The sequence below is a fragment of the Schistocerca piceifrons genome, chromosome 1 (genome assembly GCF_021461385.2).
Source record: "Schistocerca piceifrons isolate TAMUIC-IGC-003096 chromosome 1, iqSchPice1.1, whole genome shotgun sequence".
Taxonomy (NCBI): Eukaryota; Metazoa; Arthropoda; class Insecta; order Orthoptera; family Acrididae; genus Schistocerca; species Schistocerca piceifrons.
Window position 1 is genome coordinate 21215328 of NC_060138.1, and position 27258 is coordinate 21242585.

General features: G+C 39.9%; 1 protein-coding gene across 2 annotated transcripts in view; it reads right to left on the minus strand.

Moving 5' to 3' along the window:
* LOC124784850 (tight junction protein ZO-1) overlaps positions 1 to 27258 on the minus strand; it is a 484431-nt gene that overhangs the window by 205601 nt on the left and 251572 nt on the right. For both annotated transcript variants that reach the window (XM_047254134.1, XM_047254133.1), the window contains exon 11: positions 9168 to 9339. In XM_047254134.1, the coding sequence (XP_047110090.1) occupies positions 9168 to 9339 (172 nt within the window). The remainder of the gene's footprint in view (positions 1 to 9167; positions 9340 to 27258) is intronic.

The window sequence follows — 27258 nt, forward strand, 5'->3', positions numbered from 1 at the left end:
TGGATGTACTGTGAGTGGTGCTTGGAATATGCCCCATAGATATCACAATCAAATGCAGAGCTGCAAGGTAATAGTTAAAGATGGAGAGACTAGATAATGTACATGCAATAACTGGTGTACCGATACAGATGACATGTCACCTTAAAAGTTGGCATTTGGATACATAGCAAGGTGAGTGGGATGTAAGTGATATGAGACATAGACTTCCTCCCTGACATAAGGGAACAGTTGAGAACGAAACATATTGATCCCAACCGCAGTGTGGTACATTTCTTAACCGGACATGGACCTCATCCCAGGCAGTTAAATCGCGTGAGCCTGAGGCAGACACCTACATGCGCATGCAGCAATGCAGGTTCCCCATAACACACTGTCTTCTTCTGCGGGCAATATGTGAACAACAGACATACACTACACTTTGAATACACAGAAACAAACACACATATATTCACAGCAAAAAGGGATGAAGAACAGTGGGCACAATTAATTGCATTGACAAACATTCAACACATGACAACAAACAACATATGACGAGAACCTGCAGACATAGCATAAAAGAAATGCCTACGTGCAACATTAGAGCAATTTCCAGAAGGTGGACAGCAATACCCACAATGATAGCAGAAACAGTGACAGTGAAGAGGAACAGAGGAGGAAGATGAGATGTGACAGTAAATAAACATAAGGTGCTGGCAATCTAGCCAAGAAATCAGCAAATTCTGTACATAGATTAGCACTTAATACATAAGGTTAGTAATACATAGGATTAGCAATTTCTCTACTACTAACCAACTCACATATATTTTTATTTTATTTATTTATTTATTTTTTGGGGTGGGGTGCCTGGAGGTCAACAGCTCGAAGAAACCATTCTGAGGTATTCACCATCACTCACAATCGGTGATGGCACTAACAAATCTATCCTATTATCTTTTTATATTCCTCACAAAAAACAACAAAGTTTTATTTATATTTCAACCTTAAATTATTGTTATTTTGAAAAGTATTGTTCTTTGTAAATGTTATAAGTAAAAACAAAAGAATATAAAACTGCAAAAAAATGAAAAAAGAAAACTATAAGATGTATGATCTTCTTTTAAAACATCAGGTAACACGTCTACAACTGCGTAATAAATAGATAAATAATACACTACAGGTGGCAGAACCCGACTTTGTGTTGATTTTCACTTTCATTCCAGTGTTGCCAGAACCTGGCGAAGTGCCAAATAAACTCTTGATTGAGTTTAATACCAGCAGTACTACAACCAGATTCCAGGTTGTCACATGAGCAGTAGTTTTTTCGACTAACCAGAAAACCTATCAGCATTTGGGTTCCACAGGTCTGCAGCTGCCACAGCAGCAGGTTATTTCACACATCAAGGAAAAGATTCCCTTGAAAGGGCAAACTACTGTATGGGCAAAATACAGGGTGACAATTATTGAAGTATATGAAATAAAATCGTCATAACTTTTGAACGGTTTGCCTGTGCGTCTAGTATTTGTGAAGGCCTGCTATGTGAGCAATAATAGCTCAACAGTGCAGCTCAAAGGAAGTTTGCAACTGAGTTCAAGCTGAAGATAGCAAGTCCAAGTGTGCTAACAATCAAGAATTTGATCTGCAAGTCTGAGAGAATGGGAAGTGTTTACGATGACAGTGTTGGAAATGTCAGTCATTCAAAAAGGGTTAAAAAACCTGAAAACATCAAGAAGACAAGCACTGTGTTTCAAACCAGCCCCAGGAAATCAATGAGATGAGCTGCACAACATCTGGGAATCAGCTGGGAGACACTGTGACAAATTGTTATTGAAGACCTGCATCTCTTCCCATACAAAATTCAAACCCATCAGCCATTAAGCCCTAGGTCCATGGAACAGCAGTTGTGTTTCGCCAACACTATTGTTCACAGAGTTGAGAATGGGAATTTGATGTGAATATAGTTTGGTTTACCGACAAAGCCCACTTTCATTTGGATGGGTTTGTCAACAAGCAAAGTTGGCATATTTAGGGGACTGAGAATCCATGTTTTGTGATCAAGAAGTCTCTTCATTCTCAATGGGTGACTGTGTGGTGTGTAATGTCCAGTCACGGAATAATTGGTGCAATATTCCTTGATGGCACGATGACTACTGAACAGTACATGAGGGTTTTGGAAGATGACTTTATCTCCATTATCCAAAGTGACCCTGATTCATGCACGACAGAGCTCGACCCCATGAAAGCAGGAGAGTATTTGATGTCCTGGAGGAGCACTTTGGGGCCACTTTCTGGCTCTGGGGTACCCAGAGGACACTGGCATGGGAATCGACTGGCTGCCATATTCTCTGGATATGAACACATGCAACTACATTTTGTGGGGCTATATTAAAGAGAAGGTGTACACCAATAACACCAACCCATTGCTGAGCTGAAAACTAGCCATTCAGGAGGTCATTGACAGCATCGATATTCCTACACTTCAGTGAGGCACGCTGAATTTTGCTATTCATCTGTGCCACACCATTGGCAACGATGGCAGGCATATCAAACATGTCATAACCTAAATCCGAATAACTGTAGTGATGTTTACATGTTGAATAAATTGTTTGCATGCCGTTGATTCTAACTTTATGTCTTTTTCATATATTTCAAAAACTATCACCCTGTATGACAACATGGAACGCCAAGTCACTCTGCTGGCTGTAACTTTGCTGTTGCTTGTAAACATTTTTGTTTACACATTTTCACTACATTTGGACGATGTGAACCTGATGTCAACCTTGGTACCATTCAAGGATTTAGAATCATTATTAGAGAATTATCAATATTAATTACAATGAATGTTTGGCAGGGCCAAAGACTTTTAAGCTCACATTTCACTTAAGTAGTTTGGAGCACTTAAATTTTATCATGCAATATGAGATGCAGTAAAGGGGGAATCAGTGTGATTACAAGAAACAGAGGGTAATTGCACCAATTTCAGTTAGTCAGTGGATAACTCCCACGGTCACCGCAAAGAAAACAAACCCGTCCATCAGAACTAGCGGTGATTTTAATTCCATGATTAACCTCCATGATTAACCCACAAAGTGAGATTCACATTTAACCAATCCCTCAGCCTGAGGAATGTTTAAGCAAAACATTTTCCAAAGATTGACTTGAAGGATGCACACTTGCAGCTGCGTCTAGATGCACACACACGTAAAATCTTAGTAATAAACATGCTTTTTGGAATGCATCAATACAAAATATTATAATTTGGGGTCATCTCAACACGAGAAATTTTCCAAAGATATCCAGAGCAATTAACTTAGGTTACTCCAAAGTGTGTTAACTATTTGGATGGTGAGAGCTACCACAGCAGAACAAATGAAAAACTTGCAAACAATGTTTCAATGATTGCTAGACCAATTGGCTCCACTGTGACCTGGAGAAACACAAGTTATTTGCATCATTAGTATTTGGTGGATATACATGTTAAACAGCAAAGGAACCACGCTGATAGCAGAGCAGAGCACGTTGATGCTATCAAAACCCTACTAGTTCCAAAATACTTAAAGCAACTGCACTCTTTTCTGGGGAGTGAACTACTATGCATAATTCATTCCCCAACGAGCTCATCTCATACATTCATTGAACCACTTGAGGAAAAGAGCATTCCATTCACTTGGTCTCATGAGTGGCACACAGCATACTTCCAATTGAAAAAAGGAAGACGAAAAGCACAGAAGTCAGACCTGCAATTAGTGAAGGTCACACGGGAGAAGGTTCTGATCCCTGCAACCAACACATCAGTGTACGAGACTGGAGCCATCCCATGACATAAAAATGCTGATGGTACAGAGCACCCAATAGATTCTGCATCTATGACACTCTCACAGGCACAGCAGAATTATTCACAAATAGAGAAGGAGGTGTTGGCAATTGCATATGGTTTTAAAAAAGTTCACATTTTTCATATGGGAATAAGTTCTAGTTACTCACAGATCACAAACCCCTCAAATCACCTTCCACACAGAATGGTGCAGCCATTGCAATGTTGGGCTTTACCCTTGAGCAATTATCATTATGACATTCATTTTAATCCCACTGCAAAAATGCCAATGCATAACTCATTATCATGCCTCCCCATTTCCCCAACATTGAGTTTGACTGCAAGGAAGCAGTATGTATTGCCCAACACCAGATTGTGCTCCACCCTGCAAGATTTCCAAATCACAGCTTCCAAAATAGTGGCTACTACGCAGCACCCCCTCATGTGTACAGCCGTGATGGTGGTAGTGTAGAACTGTTGGTCAGTGTGTCTCTGGAAAGGTTCACACTTAACAATATTAAGTCGCCAGTCGCCACTCCCATCATGCACTGCTTGCAGCATGGTTTCAGTTGCCTAAGACTGCAGTCGTGTGTCTGAGTTGTGTCTGCGTGCACCTGTGTGTGTGTGTGTGTGTGTGTGTGTGTGTGTACGTCCATTGTTGACGAAGGCCTCAGTGGCCGAAGCTTTATTCGTGACAGTCTTCTTGTTGTACCGATCTGACTGCGACTCAGCATCTCCACTATGTGATGACAATATTGTTACATTCCATCCAGGATTTTCCATTGTTTGTGATTAAGATTCAGACTTAGTAACACAAAATCATATTGCTGTGAAACAGAGGCTTAACAATTCTTTAGGAGTAGCATTTTTTCCTACAGAGGATGCTGAAATTCCATGTCCATATCCTTCAGTTGCCACATACATCCCACTCGAGGGTGTCGAAGACGAAAGCCTTAACTTGCTCCCACATTTAATGGCCAGGGTAGGCAGCACAATTGAGCACACATTGTATGACACACGTACACATGCAATCGAGCATCCGCAGCAAAAAGCTTCCTCCCCCTCTCCTGGCCCCAGCCTGAGCACCCTTCGGAGAGGGTGCACACTGATTCTGGTGGCCCTTTAGAGGGTGGATGCATTCCCTAATTTTCGTTTGTGGCGCAAGTCACTTCTACAACTGCACGCTCTACAATCAGAGCACTAGTTATCTTTTTTTTGCCATGGATGGAATACCTCACACTTTATTATTTCACAACAGACTCCAGTTCATTTCAACAGACTCTGAGGTATTCTGCCGATGCAATGAAATATGGTGCCTGACCACATCCTCTTTATACATGGCATCAAACTTGGCAGCAGAGTGTATGGTCAAAACCTTCCAGATGCAAATGTGGAAAGCACTGTCAGTGCAAAGTTTTTTGCCACACCCCTGTACACCAATCAACAGACAAAGCCTGGCTGAGGTACTGTAAAGGCACTGGCCGCACACACTCTCAGATCTGTCACAACCTGCAGCGTGACTCTCTGAGCCCAAGTTACACATCCGGCTACAAGCAGAGTGTCAATGTGTGGGGTTACACATTCAGCCAGAAGTTGTATCAGGCACTGGCCATTATTCTCAGCCATAGTAAAGGGTGCCAGATGATCCTCTGTCTCTGGAATCAGCCACCACTGCGACCACACAGGAGATATCCTCACTCCTCAAGCCACAACAGGGACTTCCGGCCCCCATAACTTTCAATGACCAAGCTTTTAAGAATTCCCCACAGACTGCAAGTGCTCCTAGGTTCACACCTTACTACAGTCACTGAGCTATTACAACATTACAATCAGGGCCCATTGTCGTCACTAGTGGCAAAAGGAGCGGCATAGGATTGACAACTCATCAAGGTCGGGTCACTTTCTCTGACACTGCAATCACTGGCAGTCTCAGTGCCTTGGCAGCAATCACAACAACAAATAGACCATCAGCGCATGGCCACAATGTTCATGGGAATAGAAATCCCAGATTTTGAGATGCAACTGGAGCCACAGACAGGGCTACCAGTACAGCGCTCCCCCTCTCCCTGACAGGCAGAACATTTTGGGCTCTCCACGTCTGTTAAAGGGTGGTAGGTATTTAGTACTGTTGCCAGACTCTCATTTCCTTATCGAAATGAACGCACCAACATCAATGTGAGTTGCTCAATTTCACGGTCACACTGCAGACAGCAGAGACTTTGCATCAGCTGGCAAGACCCTCTGGTGGCTTTAGGAAGGAGAAAAGTACACACATTTCCCTGATCTGTGTTGTGTCAATATATCTGAAGCTTACCAATCACTGACAGTAATTTTTGCATATAGTTACTACTCGCTTGCTCTCAGTTATTTCCTTGAATTCATATTGTGGTTTTGTTCATACACTACTAACAATTCTTGGTTTCCATGTTTTGTACTACTCTCAGTTTCTTCTTTTAGATTTTCGTACCATTCTTGCTGTCATCCATTTGGTGCTCTCTGCCACTCACAGCTTCCTCAGAAACCAATTTGTAGCCTTCCACATCTGCATTACTAAATTTACTAGAAAACTGACATCACCACTGAAGAGGCAATGAACAATTTTCCTTCAATGTCTGAAGAGTTAACAAAATAACACAGAAGAATTAGATACTGGACAATAAATGTGGTAAGATACAGAACTTTGCTGCCTGTATCAGGAGGAATTTTAAATAAGTAAGAAACATGTAGCATAAAGTGAAATTAATAGACTGATACCTCTCATGTCTAAACAATTCTCTTCTCTGATTTTAAATTTTAAAATACATAAATAAATCCTTTCCAAATTCATACAATGTTAACAGGGGTTTATTCACCTTTGGAACATTTGCATTGCTCCTGTTTCATGACACTTTGGAAGTTGCACCATCAGCTTTGAAAGACAAATATTCATTCACATAAGATGTTTCACCTCAATATCTTCTGTATGCTAGAAAATTACATTATATTATCTGCGACACGTATTGCATAATTTTTGTTTTCTGCTGATCTGGATATCATACATAGCACCATTCCAGAATTAGCTCTTGGACAGAAGGCCAAACTAAGCACAGATTCATATCAAATGGTGACTGATGTTTAGTGCTACATCAAACTACAGAGGACACATTCAGTCTCACGGCAGGTGGCTATCGAAAACTAACCCCTGCTTGAAAAGTTCACAACAATACGTGTTCACAATTACTACATTACCATTCTACCATGTCATTTTCAGTTTTGCTACAGAAGTTCTCCCTACTGTGTTTTTTTTTTTTTTTTCCTTCTTTTCTGTGCTAAAGCTGAAATGTATGCAAGTGTAAAGAAAATCAAATATTTTTTTAATGCTGTAGCCATGTGGAACAAAATAAAACAGTTTACAGATGAGTAAAATCAAAAGGGTGCTTTTTGGATTACATGATCATGTTACAAAAGTATGGAATTAATACATATTTGAAAACAAAGCATTATGTAACTTGGGGAAGACAGCTTATGTAAACACTACAATGGATGTAAGATATAGGCAGCAGGCTTGTGTTATTATTATTTACACAAGCAGCAGCAAAACAGCTGCCACTACTAATACTGCCAAAAGCAACAGGAAATCCGGTATTACTAGCACTGTCAGGACAATTTCTGGTGTCCCCACTAGTTAAAAATAGGAAATAACAATCTCAGTATTTTTAACTGGAAAACAAATTACACTCTCAAAGAGAACTGACCTTTTCTAGGACATTTCAATAAACTGATCCCATAGCCAGTATAGGTACGTGGTATGATGTCTATGAGTCCGCAGCAAAAACAGAAATGATAGTAGTTTAATGAATTTGCTTTCTTCAGTGTACAGTAGTTGACAAAGTTATGAATTTAAAGAACAATGACATACATAAAAACACAGTTACAGGAATTATAAGTACAGACATAGAAAGGAGAAAAAGGTACAGAATTGTGGTCTAAGAAACACAATGTACACAACCCACAACATGAAAGCATGTACAAAAGAAAACAAAATCAAAAGTAATGGATAAATTGCCTTGAAACAAAATTCGTATATCATACATATAAATTTACAATATGGTGGAGAAAAAGAACTTATTTTTTTCTTCGGAGGGAAAGGGGATATGGAGGGAGAGGGGGAGGGGTCAAGTAACATGAGGAGCAGCTCATATACAACACAGAGTACAGTTGCAATATTATGAAAAGGATAGTTGTTACTCACCCTATAGTGGAGATGCTGAGTTGCAGATAGGCACAACAAAAAAACTGTTGGAGAGTGAGATTTTGGCCAACAAGGTCTTTGTCGAAAATAGATAACACACACACACACACACACACACACACACACACATATGTATGTGTAAATGCAACTTTCACATATATGACCACAGGCTCTGGCAGCTGAAGCCAGACTCTCTTTGACTAATCTTTACCTCTAGCATGCAAATTCAAATATATCTGGATGAACCTGACAGTCATTTTAACCTGTCACAGTTACAGTGAAAGATGCGCAAGAAAATCAGCCATGCCCTTCTCAAAAGAGCCATTGCCTAAACAAGGGCAACCGCAGGAAACCTAAATCCTCATGGCCAACTGGAATATATGGGTTGCCTGTCTCTCAAATGAAAGCCCACTGTCCGAAGCACAATGCTGCTTCATTTGGTATCACATACTGTAACGTAAATTTGGGTAACATAGTTAGTGGAATATCAAATGATCCAATGTACATGCATAGAATGTACAAATTTTCCACATCAGTCTTACTCCTCACGTTTCTGAACGATGTGGACTCACCAGTGTGTCATCTATTCTCTCCAAATCCCACTATGGTGTGCAGTAGGATTGGTCCAGGTTGGTTGAACATGCAGTACGAGCTTCTTGACACTGACCAGTGGTCATGAGAGACAGTCCACACTGCACACAATAGTGCTGACATTTTTAACCTCACAAGCCATATAAAATACACACTAGCTGCAGAGGACCTGGTATATGAGATTTTCACAACTAACTTTCATTCTGTGCTTGTTTATAATAATCCGGATCACTCCTTGCAGCTACCTATCCCAAGGATTGCTCTCTATTTGCAGCAATATTGAGGACTACACTCACACAACACAGAACTTGATCTTATGACTTTTTTAAAAATTTGTTTGGACACATATGTGAACAGTTCACCAAATTTTGCTGTTAACACTTCCAAAATTCGTCTGCAACTCCCCCTAAATGTTACAATTGTTATACCGACATTGTTCATCACTTCAGCCTCAAATGTATTCTGATTGCTAGCTCACCTGATGTACAATAACACCTAAAACATGTCCCTATTGTCATTCAATTCTATAAATAAACTTAGAAGTGTAAACTTACGAGGTGATGTAAACTTGTCCGGAAAATCTTTAAGTAGTTTCTCTCGGGCAATATCAGCCACTGGACCAAAGAGAACAACAGGGCGCACAAAGCCCGGATGCCTGAGCACGACTCTTTCATAAGCTGGAAATTTGCTTATGCTATCGGCAAACACAACATCATCCCAGTGGTCCTGAAAGAAATAATCATAACATCTGTTACACAAATGAATTACTAAGAACAGAGTTAAAAATATATGTGAATTAACTGTTCATAACAAAACAAGAATCCTGCTCATTAACTCAGGTCACAGACAGAGGGCTCTCCAGGACAGCAACCAGCTACTAGCCTCATTATTCCATGTGGGGCACATTAAAATCTGACAAGTAGTTACTCTGATGAGTATTAAAAAGTTTCCGGCTCAAGATGCTGGAGTTAGCAGTCACGTGTGCGTGAGGCGTGTTTGGTTGTGTGTACTAATGGTGTGTGTGTCTCTTTTACTGACAAGACAAGATCAGGACAAGTGAGACTCAAAAGGAAAGTAAATAGAAATAGAGAAGAAATTACAAGATATAACATAGGAAACCTAGTGAAAGTAGATATAAAAGAAAATTTTACAAAAGAAATTAAAAGCAATCTAACAAAACCGAGACTGACCAATGCAGAACCACAGGATGTCGAAAGCAGATGGAGACACCTGAAGGGCCGTATTCAAGAAGCAGCTTCCAAAATCATAGGTGAAAGAAAACGACCTAATAAAATTTGGTTTAACACAAAGTGTCAAGAAAAAGTGCTGGAAAGAAGAAATGCGAAGAATGTATGGATTAAAGAAAGGGACAATATGACATTGAAGACTATAAACTCCGCCAAGAAACGCAAAGAACCTTAAGACAAGAGAAAAGGGAATACTATAACAATGTGATCAGAGAAGCAGAGGATGATTTCCAAGATCACAGGACAAGGCAGATGTATCAAAATATAAAAAAATTCTTCGGTAAATTCAATAAAAGGGAACAGTTTATAAAGGATCAGTATGGGAAAATATTGATCAACAAAAGTGACATACAAAACTGATGGAAGACATACTTTTCACAACTTCTCAACTGCAATGACCCACACTATTACTTTAAATTGGAAGAACCTGATACAACTGATACAGCTGATAGAGTAACAACCCCATCAGTAAATGAAATACAGCAAGCAATAAAGAAACAAAAGAATAACAAGGCTTGTGGCGAGGACAAGATATACGCTGAGTTATTACAGAAGGGAGGCCCACAACTGGAATTAGAAATACAGGCGTTAATAGAAACAATTTGGGAGACAGAAACCATTCCTGCAGATTGGAAAACTGCAATTGTGTGCCCCATATTTAAGAAGAATGACCCACTAGTTTGTGATAACTACAAAGGAATTGCCTTACTGGATGTCACCTACAAAATCTTATCGAGCTGCCTATTAAACAGGCTGATACCAATAACAGAAGAACTGACTGGGACTACAAATGCGGTTTCCGCTGAAACAGATCCACATTAGATCACTTATTTACCCTAAGACAAGTAACTGACAAGGCGTGGGAATTCAATGTAGATGTCCACATATTATTCATAGATTTTAAAAAGGCCTACACCGACACACACTCCTAAATATAATGAAGGAATTTAAAATACCATCAAAATTAATCAGATTAGTTAAAATGTGTATAGATGAAACTTTATGTCACTTAAAGAGACCGGTAGGAGAAACTGAAGATTTTAAGGTGTACACTGGACTGAGACAAGGGGATGCCATTTCACCTATTTTATTTAACCTTGTCCTAAGAGAAGATTGATAGAGAATTTTCTAAAACCAGTCCACAAGGGATCCAGCTGTAGGATGTGAACAGTACAAGACTTGCCTATGCAGATGATGTAGCACTAATAAGTAGTTCCAAAAGAGAATTAATCAGAATGATGCAAAATTACTACAAAATTGCTGAGAAAACAGGATTACATGTTAATGAAGAAAAGACAGAATACCTGCCCATAAGTAAGAAAACCAGAAAAGATGCACCTCTGACTGTAGATGGATTCAATTTGAAGACTTTTGACCACTTCAAGCACCTAGGAAGTCTTTTTAGTAATAACAGCAGAACAGATATAGAAATAGATGCCTGTTTATCAACAGCACAAGACACTTTTTAGTTTCATCAAAATTCTAAGAAAAAGATCACTCAGCAGTAACTTCAAAATCCACTTATATCAATCGACCATTATATCTGTGATTTTATATGGATGTGAAACATTAATATTTAGAAAGAAAGAGGAAGAAAAACTGTTAATATTCGAAATAAAAGTACAAGGGAAAATTTTTGGACCTGTATACAAAGAAAATAACATGGAATGGAGTATAGAAGAAATGAAGAATTAAGAGGGCTGTACAAACACCGTAACATCATTGAAGTGCTCAAGACGAGAAGGTTGAATTGGGCAGGCCATATAGCAAGAATGACAGAGAACAGACAACCTAGAATGGCATTCAGCAGAACAATAGATGGAACGAGAGGAAGAGGGAGACCCAGAATCAGATGGCAGGATAACAATTGGGAGGCCACAACTAGGATGAACAGCAACAGAAACTGGACAAACAGCGCATTGGACAGGCAGAAATGGAAGAGGCTCGTAGAGCAGGCGTATGGTCGATAAGGCCCTTGCCACATGTAAAGGAAGGATAAACAAATATAATTTTATACACTATGTCTTTTGAAACAAAATCAATTGTTTCTAATAATAAATTTAATTGCTAACAGTCAAAAATCACAAAATGCATTACTGGTTTTAGTTTATTTAATCACCTTCAGAGAGTGTTCAGCTGCTAACAACATTTGTCACATGAGATAAATAACAGCCGACATCAAAATCTACAGACCACATCAAAATCTACATCTATACTCTGCAAATCCCTGGCACTATGACACAAGGCACTTCCTATTCTATCAGTTATTGGAATTTGTTCCTGTTCTATTCAATAATGCAGAAAGAATGACTGTTTAAACACCTTTGTTTGCACTACAATTAATCCAATCTTGTTATAATGTACGAAGTTGTAGTATATTATTTTTTTTTTTTTTTTTTTTTTTTTTTTTGGTCATCAGTCTACTGACTGGTTTGATGCGGCCCGCCACGAATTCCTTTCCTGTGCTAACCTCTTCATCTCAACCTACGCCCTCAATTATTTGCTTGACGTATTCCAATCTCTGTCTTCCTCTACAGTTTTTGCCCTCTACAGCTCCCTCTAGTACCATGGAAGTCATTCCCTCATGTCTTAGCAGATGTCCTATCATCCTGTCCCTTCTCCTTATCAGTGTTTTCCACATATTCCTTTCCTCTCCGATTCTGCGTAGAACCTCCTCATTCCTTACCTTATCAGTCCACCTAATTTTCAACATTCGTCTATAGCACCACATCTCAAATGCTTCGATTCTCTTCTCTTCCGGTTTTCCCACAGTCCATGTTTCACTAGCATACAACGCTGTACTCCAGACATACATCCTCAGAAATTTCTTCCTCAAATTAAGGCCGGTATTTGATATTAGTAGAACTTTCTTGGCCAGACATGCCTTTTTCGCCATAGTGAGTCTGCTTTTGATGTCCTCCTTGATCCGTCCATCATTGGTTATTTTACTGCCTAGGTAGCAGAATTCCTTAACTTCATTGACTTCGTGACCATCAATCCTGATGTTAAGTTTCTCACTGCTCTCATTTCTACTAGTTCTCATTACCTTCGTCTTTCTCTGATTTACTCTCAAACCATACTGTGTACTCATTAGACTGTTCATTCCATTCAGCAGATCATTTAATTCTTCTTCACTTTCACTCAGGATAGCAATGTCATCAGCGAATCGTATCATTGATATCCTTTCACCTTGTATTTTAATTCCACTCCTGAACCTTTATTTTATTTCCATCATTGCTTCCTCGATGTACAGATTGAAGAGTAGGGGTGAAAGGCTACAGCCTTGTCTTACACCCTTCTTAATACGAGCACTTCGTTCTTGATCGTCCACTCTTATTATTCCCTCTTGGTTGTTGTACATATTGTATATGACCCGTTTCTCCTTATAGGTTACCCCTACGTTTTTCAGAATCTCGAACAGCTTGCACCATTTTATATTCTCGAACGCTTTTTCCAGGTCGACAAATCCTATGAAAGTGTCTTGATTTTTCTTTAGCCTTGCTTCCACTATTAGCTGTAACGTCAGAATTGCCTCTCTCGTCCCTTTACTTTTCCTAAAGCCAAACTGATCGTCACTTAGCACATTCTCAATTTTCTTTTCCATTCTTCTGTATATTATTCTTGTAAGCAGCTTCGATGCATGAGCTGTTCAGCTGATTGTGCGATAATTCTCGCACTTGTCAGTTCTTGGCGTCTTCAGAATTGTGTGGATGACGCTTTTCCGAAAGTCAGATGGTATGTCGCCAGACTCATATATTCTACACACCAACGTGAATAGTCATTTTGTTGCCACTTCCCCCAATGATATTATAGAGTTATCATTAAAACTGATTCTTGAAATCTGTATGTAGGTTTTCTTGGAATAGTTTATGACTATCTCCAAGTGTTTGCCAGTTTCTTTGGCATCTCCATGACAACCTCACAAGGGCCAAACAAACCTGTGACCATTCATTCTGCCCTTCTATGTTTCCGTTCATTATCCCCTGTTAGTTCTATCTGGTGTGGCTCCCATACACTTGAGTAGTAGTCTAGCATGGGTCACAAGAGTGTTTTGGAACACTTATTACATTTACCTACTATTCTACCAATGAACTGAATTCTGGCACCTCTTTTATCTATGGCGAATGTGGTGTGACCGCCAGACACCACACTTGCTAGGTGGTAGCCTTTAAATCGGCCGCGGTCCGTTAGTATACGTCGGACCCGCGTGTCGTCACTATCAGTGATTGCAGACCGAGCGCCACCACACGGCAGGTCTAGAGAGACTTCCTAGCACTCGCCCCAGTTGTACAACCAACTTTGCTAGCAATGGTTCACTGACAAAATACTCTCTCATTTGCTGAGGCGATAGTTTAGCATAGCCTTCAGCTACGTCATTTGCTACGACCTAGCAAGGCGCCATTATCAGTTACTATTGATATTGATTCATGTACCGTCAAGACCGACGTTTTTCATTAACGGATTAAAGTTAAGTATTCCACCAGCTACGTCCGTTTTTCTAAATTTTAATTTCCTTGTCCTATTCGACCTCACGCCAGCCTGCGTGAGCTAAAAACGCGTGCCTTTCGGCCTCCTCTGGTAACACGGTGTTGGCTCTCCTGCCAACCAAAACAGCAAAACCTATACAATCTTTGCACAGCCAGATATTTGTGTAAATTGACCAATTCCAACTGTGACTCACTGAAACTGTAGTCTTAGGATACCACAGTTATTTTGTTTTGTGAAGTGCACGACTGTACATTTCAGAACATTTAAAGCGAGTTGTCAATTTCTAAAACACTTTGAAATCTTATCAAGGCCTGACTGAATATCTGAGCTGCTTTTTCAGACAATACTTGATCAAAAATGCATCTTCTGCAAAAGGTCTGAGGTTACAGTTCACATTGTAAGATCATTAACATATGACATGAACGGTATGGGTCCCAACACATTTCCCTGGAGAAAACCTGAGTTACTTCTACATCTGTCAATGACTCTCAAAAGACAGTAACATGCTGCATTCTCTTTACTAAGAAATCCTCACTCCTTTAACAATAATTTGATACCTCACATAATCATACTTTCGATAATCCAGAAATACCGTGTCCACCTGACTTCCGTGTTCCATGGTTATCACGATAACATGTGAGAAGACTGCAAGTTTTCTGTGTTCGATTTTTTTGGAATTCATGCTGGTTGGCATGAAGGAGGTCACTCTGTTTGGGACATGTCATTATTTTTGAGCTTAGAATATGTTCTAAGATGTTACAGCACACAGATCTCAAGGGTAGCGGACAACAGTTTAATTCCCACTTCTACATGTACATCTGTACTCTGCAAACGACTATGAGATGCATAGCAGAGGGTACGTTCCATTGTAAAAGTTACTACAGTTTCTTCCTGTCCCATTCACATACGGAGCATGGTAAAAATGACTGTTTGAATGCCTCTGTGTGTGCAGTAATTATTCTGATCTTATTCTCATGATCCATATGTTAGTCATGTGTAAGGGGTTATAGTACATTCCTAGAGTAATCATTTAAAGCTGGTTCTTGAAACTTTGTTAACAAATTTTCTCGGCACAGTTTATGTCTATCTTCAAGAGTCTTCCAGTTCATTTCCTTCAGTATCTCTGTAACACTCACCCACAAATTAAACAAACCCGTGACCATTTTTTCTACCCTTCTCTGCATACGTTCAATATTCCCTATTAGTGCTACCTGGTATGGGTCCCATACACTCGATCAATATTCTAGAACTGGTCGCACAAGTGATTTGTAATCTCCTTCGTAGACTGATTGCACTTCCCCAGTATTCTACCAATAAACTGAAGTCTACCACCTGCTTTACTCACAAATGAACCTGTGTGATCATTCCATTTCATATCCCTACAAAGAGTTACACCTATGTATTTGTATGAGTTGGCCAATTGCAACAGTGACTCATTGATGTTACAGTCATAGGATACTGCAATTTTTCGTTTCGTGAAGTGCAAAATTTACATTTCTGAACATTTAGAGCAAGTAGCCAATCTCTACACCAAGATCCGACTCAATATTTATGCAGCTTCTTCCAGACAGTATTTCATTATAGATAACTGCATCAGCAGCAAAAAGCCTGATTTTGCTATTAATATTATTGGCTAGGTCATTAATTAACAAAGTGAACAGCAACCACCCCAACACACTTCTGTAGGGCACACCCAAAGTTACTCTCCATCCAAGATAACATGCTGTACTAAAAAGTCCTCAATTCAGTCACAAATTTCACTTGATACCCCATATCATCATACTTTTGGCAATAAGCATAGGTGTGGTACTGAGTCAAATGCTTTTCGGAAATCCAGAAATACTGCATCTACCTGGTTTACTTGATCCAAAGCTTTCAGTATGTCATGTGAGAAAAGTAGGAGTTGGGTTTCACATGATCGATGTTTGCGAAATCCATGCTGGTTGGCACTGAGGAGTTCATTCAGTTCAAGATATCTCATTATATTTGAACTCAGAATATGTTCTAAGATTCTACAACAAATCAATGTCAAGTATATTGGACGATAGACAGGTGCGACCGGTACGTCTTTCCAAGAATTAGGCACGACTTTTTTGTTCGAGGAATCTATGATAGATTATATACTGAAGAGCCAAAGAAACTGGTATAGGAATGTGCATTCAAATCAGAGATATGTAAACAGGCAGAATATGGTGCTGTGGTCAGCAATGCCTACAACAAGTGTCTGGTGTAGTTGTTAAGACCAGTTACTGCTGCTACAATCACAGGTTATCAAGACTTAAAGAGTGTTTGAATGTGGTGTTATAGTCACTGCATGAGCGATGGGATAAAGCATCTCCAAGGTAGAAATGAAGTGGGGATTTTCCCGTATGACCATTTCACAAGTGTACCAAGAATATCAGGAATCTGGTAAAATATCAAATCTCTCTGACATCGCTGCGGCCGGAAAAAGATTCTTCAAGAATGAGACTAATAAAGACAGAAGTGCAAACCTTCCACAAATTGCTGCAGATTTCAATGCTGGGCCATCAACAATTGTCAGAGTGCGAACCAATCAATAAAACATCATTGATATGGGCTTTCAGAGCCGAAGGCCCACTGTGATGATTGCACAATATGAAGCTTTACACCTCACCTGGGCCTGTCAACACCGACACTGGACTGTTGATGACTGGAAACATGTTGCCTCGTCACACGAGTCTCGTTACAAATTGTATCAAGTGGATGGAGATGTACGGGTATTGAGACAACCTCATGAATCCATAGACCCTGCATGTCAGCAGGGGACTGTTCAAGCTGGTGAAGGCTCTGTAATGGTGTGGGGCGTGCGCAGTTGGAGTGACATGGGATCTCTGTTATGTCTAGATATGGCTCTGACAGGTGACACATACATAAGCATCCTGTCAGACCACCTGCATCCATTCATGTCCATTGTGCATTTCAATGTACTTCAGCAATTGTAGCAGGAGAATATGACACCCCACACATCCAGCATTGCTACAGAGTGGCTCCAAGAACACTCTTCTGAGTTTAAACACTTCCGCTGCCCACCAAACTCCCCAGACATGAACATATCTGGGATGCCTTGCAATGTGCTGTTCAGAAGAGATCTCCACTCCCTTGTACTCTTTTGGCTTTATGGACAATCCCTGCAGGATTCATCGTGTCAATTACCTCGTGCTCTACCTCAGACATTAGTCAAGTCCATGCACAGGTCGTGTTGCGGCACATCTGCATGCTCGTGAGTGCGCTACACAATATTAGGCAGGTGTAGCAGTTTCTTTGGCTCTTCAGTGTAGTTAGAATAGTTAGAAGAGGGGCGAACTCAGCCGCAAAGTCAGTATAGAATCTAACAGTGATTCCATAAGTGCCTGGATCTTTGTTCAGTTTTAATGATTTCAGCTGGTTCTCAACATCACTGACCCAAATACTTATTTCATTCAGCTTTTCATTGGCACAAGGATTGTTGTTGTTGTTGTTGTTGTTGTTGTTGTTGTTGTGGTCTTCAGTCCAGAGACTGGTTTGATGCAGTTCTCCATGCTACTCTATCCTGTGCAAACTGCTTCATCTCCCAGTACCTACTGCAAGCTACATCCTTCTGAATCTGTTTAGTGTATTCACCTCTTGGTGTCCCTCTATGATTTTTACCCTCCTCACTGCCCTCCAATACTAAATTGGTGATCCCTTGATGCCTCAGAATATGTCCTACCAAGCGATCCCTTCTTCTAGTCAAGTTGTGCCACTAATTTCTCTTCTCCCCAATCTATTCAATACCTCCTCATTAGTTATGTGATCTATCCAACTAATCTTCAGCATTCTTCTGTAGCACCACATTCTGAAAGCTTCTATTCTCTTCTTGTCTAAACTGTTTATCGACCAAGTTTCACTTCCATACATGGCTACACTCCATACAAATACTTTCAGAAACAATACACAATGTTAACAAATGTCTCTTCTTCAGAAACGCTTTCCTTGCCATTGCCAGACTACATTTTATATCCCCTCTACTTCAACCATCATCAGTATTTTACTCCCCAAATAGCAAAACTAATTTACTACTTTAAGCGTCTCATTTCCTAATCTAATGTCCTCAGCATCACCCGATTTAATTCGACTACATTCCATTATCTTCGTTTTGCTTTTGTTGATGGTCATCTTATATCCTCCTTTCAAGACACTGTCCATTCCGTTAAACTGCTCTTCCAGGTCCTTTGCTGTCTCTGACAGAATTACAATGTCATCAGCGAACCTCAAAGTTTTTATTTCTTCTCCATGGATTTTAATTCCTACTGCGAATTTTTCTTTTGTTTAATTTAGTGCTTGTCCAATATACAGATTGAATAACATCGGGGATAGGCTACAACCCTGTCACACTCCCTACCCAACCACTGCTTCCCCTTTCATGCCCCTCAGCTCTTATATCTGCCATCTGGTTACTGTACAAATTGTTAATAGCCTTTCGCTCCATGTATTTTACCCCTGACACCTTCAGAATTTGAAAGAGAGTATTCCAGTCAACACTGTCAAAAGCTTACTCTAAGTCTACAAATGCTAGAAATGTAGCTTTGCCTTTCCTCAATCTATTTTCTAAGATAAGTCATAGGGTCAGTATTGCCTCACATGTTACAACATTACTACAGAATCCAAACTGATCTTCCTCGAGGTTGGCTTCTACCAGTTTTTCCATTCATCTGTAAAGAATTCATGTTAATATTTTTCAGCCATGGCTTATTAAACCGATAGTTCGGTAATTTTCACCCTTGTCGGCACTTGCTTTTTTTTTTTTTTTTTTTTTTTTTAATTGAAATTGTCATATTCTTCTTGAAGTTTGAGGGTATTTCGCCTGTCTCATACATCTTGCTCACCAGATGGAAGAGTTTGGTCATGGCTGGCTCTCCAAAGGCAATCAGTAGTTCTAACGAATGTTGTCTAGTCCTAGCACCTTTCAGTGCTCTGTTAAATTCTTCACGCAATGTCATATCACCCATCTCGTCTTCATCTACATTCTCTTTCATTTCCATGATATTGTCCTCAAGTACATCAACCTTGTATACACCTTCTATATACTCCTTTCCTTTTTGGCTCCCCCTTCTTTGCTCAGGACTGGTTTACTATCTCAAGTCTTGAGATTCATAGGGTGGTCTCTTTTCTCCAAAGATATCTTTAATTTTTCTGTAAGTGGTATCTGGTTCACCCTTGTGATATTTGCTTCAACATCCTTACATTTGTCCCCCGGCCATTCCCGCTTAGCTGTTTTGCACTTCCTGTCAATGTCATTTTTGAGACATTTGTATTGCTTTTCGCCTGCTTCATTTACTGCACTTTTATATTTTCTCCTTTCATTAGCACGTTTGCTGCCATCGGCGCACCAGCGTGCCCGGCCGATACTGGTGCACATGCCGTGGACGCGCCTGCGCGGTGACAGACTCAGCTGTTGAGAGGCACACGGTTTAGTCGGCACAGCCATTTGGTGCGGTTTATTGGGCAGGCGCTCTGAGAATGTATTGTTTTCAATTTTTACGGGTGCAGTTCACATTTTTCCCTACAGTTTTTCTTTGTTGTGGGACTGAAAATGGAAAACAGTTGTGACACGGCGGGCCCCTCAGAACCTAAGAAACGTAAAATACAGAACACAATAAACGTACAAAAACTAACAGATGCGGAATTATTACGAATATTAGAAGAAAGCGATTCAGAAACTGAACTGGCCAGTGGGGAGGACGGGTGGGAATCCAGTGAAGAGTCTGACGGAGCCGAGTTTGATTTAGATAAGACTGTAGAAATGGCTTGAATCCAAGCGACAGGGAAAGGGCAGAAGGAGTGGTAACAAGTGGTAACACAGCTGATAAAAGTGTTGTATGGGAATGCAAACCAGTTGGAATGGTAAATTGCCCGTTTATAAAAAATGAGGGACTGCTAATTCAACCAACAGGAAACACTCCCTTAGATTGTTTTTGTCTTTTGCTGACGGACGAACTTCTATTGAAAGTTGTAGAAGGAACAAATCGAAACGCAATTGAATTATTCCTTCCTGTGGGAACCAAAGAACTATCACAAATAAATTTTTGGAAAGATGTGACAGTTGGCGAATTGTTAGTGTTCTTGGGAGTTTTCTTGAAAAATAAAAAAAGAGGCTCCAAGCACTATGGGACTTGACATCTGAGCTCATCAGTCCCCTAGAACTTAGAACTACTTAAACCTAACTAACCTAAGGACATCACACACATCCATGCCCGAGGCAGGATTCGGACCTGCGACCATAGCGGTCGCACGGTTCCAGACTGAAGCGCCTAGAACCGCTCAGCCAGTTTTCTTGCACATGGGAAATGTAAGGATGAGGAAGTTGCAGGACTATTGGAAAAAGGACCCATTATTTCACATGAAAGGAATTGCCGATAATATTTCACGAAATCGTTTTCTTCTAATACTTATTTGTTTCAGTGTAATCGGTAAAGTTCTTGATTGTATCTTCTCTGCTATTTGACGTACATTGTATTTCAGAAGTTTCTTCGAAATCTTGTGTTTGTTTTTGAACGCTGTTTCTACTATATTTTTGCTCAATAAATATGTCATTTGTCATTAGGATTTTTCCTTTTATTTTTGCATACCAAATAAAAATGTAGTACTCTGTCATAATTTCCAGGAAAAATAAACGAGACGCACTAGCGCGTCCATGGCCACTCACTACAGAATATGGCCTGATATGCCACTGATGCCTGAGTGTGCCTAAAAAAAAATTTGATTCACGAGAGTAAATTTTATCTTTTACTTATATAATAAATACATTTTATATTACTTATAGCAATACAGTTTGAGATTCTATTAAAAAAATAATTGGTTACATGGCAATGCAAGGCCAATTACAGTGGCAGCAAACGTGTTAACTAAATTCAATATTTCTTGTGTTACCCAAGGATTTCTACTACCCCCTGTCTTTTTACCTACTTCATCCTCTGCTGCCTTCACTATTTCATCTCTCACAGCTACCCGTTCTTCTTCTGCTGTATTACTTTCCCCTGTTCTTGCCAACAGTTCCCTAATACTCCCTCTGAAACACTCTACAACCTCTAGTTCTTTCAGTTTATACCCATCCCATCTCCTTAAATTCGTACCTTTCTGTAGTTTCTTCAGTTTTAATCTACCCTGAGTATGTGGACACTAATGTCAGTTCCACTAACAGCCTTTGCATACGACCATAATTTCGCTGGGTTTTTTGAGAGATCTTTCATTAAGAGCCTACTATGATAATCATTGAAAGCTTCATGCATTGTCCTCTTGATAGCCGAACACTTTTCAGTTGGGATCGCTCTATGTACAGCCCTATGCTTTGTTTTCCACCTATTATGTAGCAACATACGTTTCTTTAGAAATTTCTTTACACAGAGGGTCCTTCCCATCTTGAACTGTTCTACTAGGTACATCTATATCAAGTGCGTGGTCAATTATTCTTTGAAACTTGAGTCACTTTCCTTCAACATCCTCTTATGCATTGTCCCGTTGGAAAATGGCATCACAATACTGTTGCATTGGAGGTTACAAACGAGGACACAGGATGCCCGTGATGTATTGCTGTGCTACCAGAGTTTCCTCTGTGCCTCTACAACACACTGAAAGAATAGACCTCTCCCCAGACATCATCATATCCACGAACAGTGCCCATCTGAGATAGTGCAGAACTGTGATTCATCAATGAACACAATGCAATTGCATTCCTTATCAGCCCACAATTCTTGGTCATGGCACCATTACAAATGCAGCTAGCTGTGTTGTGGAGTTAACAACAGCCTATGCATGGGATGGTAAGTCACTTCTCTGGTTGCTTCTAGTCACTGACCAACAGTGCAGAATGAGACAGAATGTTGCAGGAAGTCTAATACTTCTTCTCGGATGGGTCACAATGTGCTTGATGCTCAATACAATGATGCTCCCTTGTAGTGGTCAGACATGTTCAGCCGGAACCTTGATAACTAAGATATCAGTCCTTTAGACCGCTCTTACATCTGAATACCCCACAAATCTCGATACTGCACAATTTGACCAGTCAGACAAATGGAGACACACAATGAGTCCCCTTTCAAACTCTAACAGATGCTGATAAATGTTGTTCCTCAACATCTGATGCCGTTCACATCCCTTATACACTCTACTGGGTCTGGTAACAACACGAACCATGAATAACACCCATGCACTCAGGTGATCATTCTACCTGTCTCAGAAAATTGCACATCTTAATCATTTACAAACCCACCAATGGTATGTGTGTGTACAAAGGTACATTGACATCCAACGATGTCTTGTAGGAACTTCACTTTTTTTGCAGGCAGTACATAATGAGTGAGCTTCTGAACTATCTGTTGTAGACAGTTTTCGGAGAACACATACAGTGACATTTCGCAAGATGTCATGTCACACCCACCACTTACAAAACTATAATTTTCTCAGTTGACTGTTGGATGATTCAAGCCTCCTGTGATGATCGCACTATCATTGGCAAAATTACATACTAGTGAAACGTTTTCAGTTAAATCTGGAGGTGAACCTGGTGGTCAGTAGAAAGACCTGGTTATTAGATTTGGGTTACTTGTCTACTGTGACAAATAAGCCACATGTATTTCTTCCTTTCGATATATATTTAAATTTACCCAAAAAAATCTGACTGCCATTAATTTCAAATTTTAACCAAGTTCCTGTATCTAGTATTATGTGAGCTCCACTGCTTTGTAGGTGTACTTCAAATTTTGGTACTTTGTTGTGAATTCTTAGGCAGTTAATCATTAGGATTTTAATATTCTTGTCTGTAAGGGGCATTTCTAAGTAGAAGCATTTCTACATCTACATCTTCATTTATACTCCACAAGCCACCCAACGGTGTGTGGCAGAGGGCACTTTACGTGCCACTGTCATTACCTCCCTTTCCTGTTCCAGTTGCGTATGGTTCACAGGAAGAACGACTGCCGGAAAGCCTCCGTACGTGCTCAAATCTCTCTAATTTTACATTCGTGATCTCCTCAGGAGGTATAAGTAGGGGGAAGCAATATATTCGATACCTCATCCGGAAACGCACCCTCTCGAAACCTGGACAGCAAGCTACACCGCAACGCAGAGTGCCTCTCTTGCAGAGTCTGCCACTTGAGTTTGCTAAACATCTCCATAATGCTACCAAGCTTACCAAATAACTCTGTGATGAAACGCACCGCTCTTCTTTGGATCTTTTCTATCTCCTCCATCAACCTGATCTGGTACGGATCTCACACTGATGAGCAATACTCAAGTATAGGTCAAATGAGTATTTTGTAAGTCACCTCCTTTGTCGATGGGCTACATTTTCTAAGGACTCTCACAATGAATCTCAACCTGGTACCCGCCTTACCAACAACTAATTTTATATGATCGTTCCGCTTCAAATCTTTCCGCACGCATACTCCCAGATATTTTACAGAAGTAGCTGCTACCAGTGTTCCGCTATCATATAATCATACAATAAAGGATCCCTCTTTCTGTGTATTCGCAATACATTACATTTGTCTATGTTACGGGTCAGTTGCCACTACCTGCACCAAGTGCCTATCCACTGCAGATCTTCCTACATTTCACTACACATTTGATGTGTAGTGCACAGCTGGACTACTCAGAGCGATCCTGCAGTTCTCAAATGCTATGGTGCAAGTCTAGGAACTTGCAGCCTCCCTTGCCAAAGAACCTTTAAAGTCTCTGGTTCGAGCCTCATATTTGGCTCAGGACAAGGGGGAGCAATGGGTCCTAATGTGCTGCATGCGTGTCAGGGTGTACTGACTGTGGTGTTTGCATTGGATTAGGCTGTTATTCTAAATCACTACTGGTTACCTTTATTACAATTAAAATTGCAATTTACCTAATGCATATTCAAATTTAATCAAAAATTTTTTGAATTTTTCAAATTAAAAAATAGTAATTGCTGTTGTTTTGTTTCACATGACTATTGCCATATTTTAAGACAGCTGAACAATGAAAATGGCTATATACACTTAAATAAGTAACATATATCAAATTTCCTGGATTTTTACTGCTTTCAAGAATCACAGAAATTTGAAGTTAAGATGAAAACAAATATGTTTGTTATGGCTGCAACTGTCTCGTATAATGCTGCAAGTATAACTGTATCCCCAATCTCCAGTAAAATTCTGGTCAACAAATTTAAAAGTGAGGAAATAATAATCAAACCCTACTTGTGACTGGCATTCTTGTGTAGAACTGAGTTGTAAGATTCGTTGATTGCAGCACAGACTGGACTCATATTTTTTGTGAAACTATACCAAAGATGTTCACCAAAGGTAGTCCAGTCCCCTGTATTTAGCAATAAACTTATCATTAAACTTATCATTGAGATATTTTTGTACCATATGATGAAAATTCTTTCTAAAGATCTTTGACCAACTCCTCAATATTTTGTACAATTGTAACACTTATAGCTTTGATTTTCTCTTCAGTATTTCTCTGGTTACATGTGTTATTTGTATGTTTGCCTTTAAAAGTCGTGTGTGGTATATTGGAATTCATGACATGCCCCACATATGATATATGGCCATTATTTAAGTAATGACAGATGTGATGTTGTGGCTTAAACTGTGTTAACCCCGTAAGTATTCATGGATATTTTGCCCCTCCTTGGAAAAGAATTTTTAACAGTTTCTGTACACCACCACATATATTATTTTGTGTCTTCGGATAGAATCCGTAAAGATGGTCTGTGACTGAAACCGGTTGATATTTCTGTTTTAAATAAAAAAGAAACTGATGGTCAAATATCCATTTTATACATATCCTCATCCTTGAATGTCTCATGGCGAGCAAACACATGACCTGGAAAGCATTTCAGTCCTGAACTTTCAAAAATAAAAATTTGACATAACATTTTACATAGCTGGTTGCTCAGACATCACGAGAAGCAAAAAACTGTTGATATATGTGAATTCCATCATAAATAATCAGTGTGATTCAACTCCTTGGAGAAGAAATGTTTTGGCTGTGGAAAACACTTTTTTGAAAAGTAGGACAATTTACTTTCTGGTAGCCATTTGACATTTCAAGTGCTTCAATAGAACAATATTCTCAACCTTGACATATTATGAGATGGGAAGTTGCTACTCATCACATAGCGGAGATGCTGAGTCGCACATAGGCACAACAAAAAGACACTCACAATCATAGCTTTCGGACATTAAGGCCTTTGTCAACAATAGACACACATATGCACACACACACACACATGCACACATAATTGTGAGAGTCTTTTTGTTGTGCCCATTTGCCACTCAGCATCTCAGCTATAAGGTGAGTAGCAACTTTCTTTCTCATAATATTGTTACAATCCATCCTGGATTTTCCATTGTTTGATTCTCAATCTTGAGGTATTTATAAAATATCACTTTGCATCACTGAGCTTAATGAACTTGATAGTGAATGGCATGTAGAAAAATAGCAGGGGCCACTTCTTACTGCACTCTAATTTTATATAAAAATACAATTAATATAATGGAAGGAAACATTCCACGTGGGAAAAATTATATATAAAAACAAAGATGAGGTGACTTACCGAACAAAAGCGCTGGCAGGTCGATAGATACACAAACAAACACAAACATACACACAAAATTCAAGCTTTTGCAACAAACTGTTGCCTCATCAGGAAAGAGGGAAGGAGAGGGGAAGACGAAAGGAAGTGGGTTTTAAGGGAGAGGGTAAGGAGTCATTCCAATCCCGGGAGCGGAAAGACTTACCTTAGGGGGTCTGCTTGTGTCTGTATGTGTGGATGGATATGTGCGTGTGTGCTAGTGTATACCTGTCCTTTTTTCCCCCTAAGGTAAGTCTTTCCGCTCCCGGGATTGGAATGACTCCTTACCCTCTCCCTTAAAACCCACTTCCTTTCGTCTTCCCCTCTCCTTCCCTCTTTCCTGATGAGGCAACAGTTTGTTGCGAAAGCTTGAATTTTGTGTGTATGTTTGTGTTTGTTTGTGTATCTATCGACCTGCCAGCGCTTTTGTTCGGTAAGTCACCTCATCTTTGTTTTTATATATAAAAATACAATTAGTTACTGCAAAAGTGCTTGAATGCATCAGTTTTTAAATTGTGGCCTTTCGTTCAAAAAGAAGGAGGAGGGCTCTTAAGGGGAACAATTTGTTCTGTAAATTTAATGATGCAGTGGTCTCAGTGCATCATCATAGGAAGATAATCAACAGATGTGTGTACAGGTAATGAAGTACTAGCAACTGCTTCAGGTGGAACGCTCAATGTTTATGTACTGCATGAAGTTTAGTTTTTTAGGCAAGTATTCTGTAGTTTTTAACTAATTCCTCTACTTATTTGGCTCTGAGAGAGCTAAGTTCACATCGATAGGGCTAGCCATTGTGCCTATTGTGGTGTCATGATGAAGGAGTCAGATGGTTTTGTATCATCACAGCAAACTGTGCTGGATGATGTAGAGGTAGGATAATCTAGTCTCCTATTGTGTGCATGAGGTGGATCTGGTGAGCTACTCCTGCTGCTGACAGATGAGGCCAATCTGACACTGAGTGGACAGCCAATGGCAGCTGATAGGTCTTGTCCAGATCTGAAGCTGTTTCGCAAGGTTTAATGCTGAGCCTCATACTTCTAACGAAGACACTGTATCACATTAACAAATGGGCAGAACTTGCAGATCTCACCTCTTCTGCTCTGCTGACATCTGGGTTCTCACAGAGGCAAAAGAAGATGCTGCTACGTAGCTTGAATATTAGATGCATCAGGGCCCCTTTTAAGGAAATAGAGCTACATGGAGGAGATGCACTAGCTGTGAATACCTGGAAGAATTGTCTGCTGGGTAGGACAGGCCACCTGAAGTGCAATCACAGTCACTTACTCGAACTAGCACCAACACTTCTTTCTGGTGAGTGGT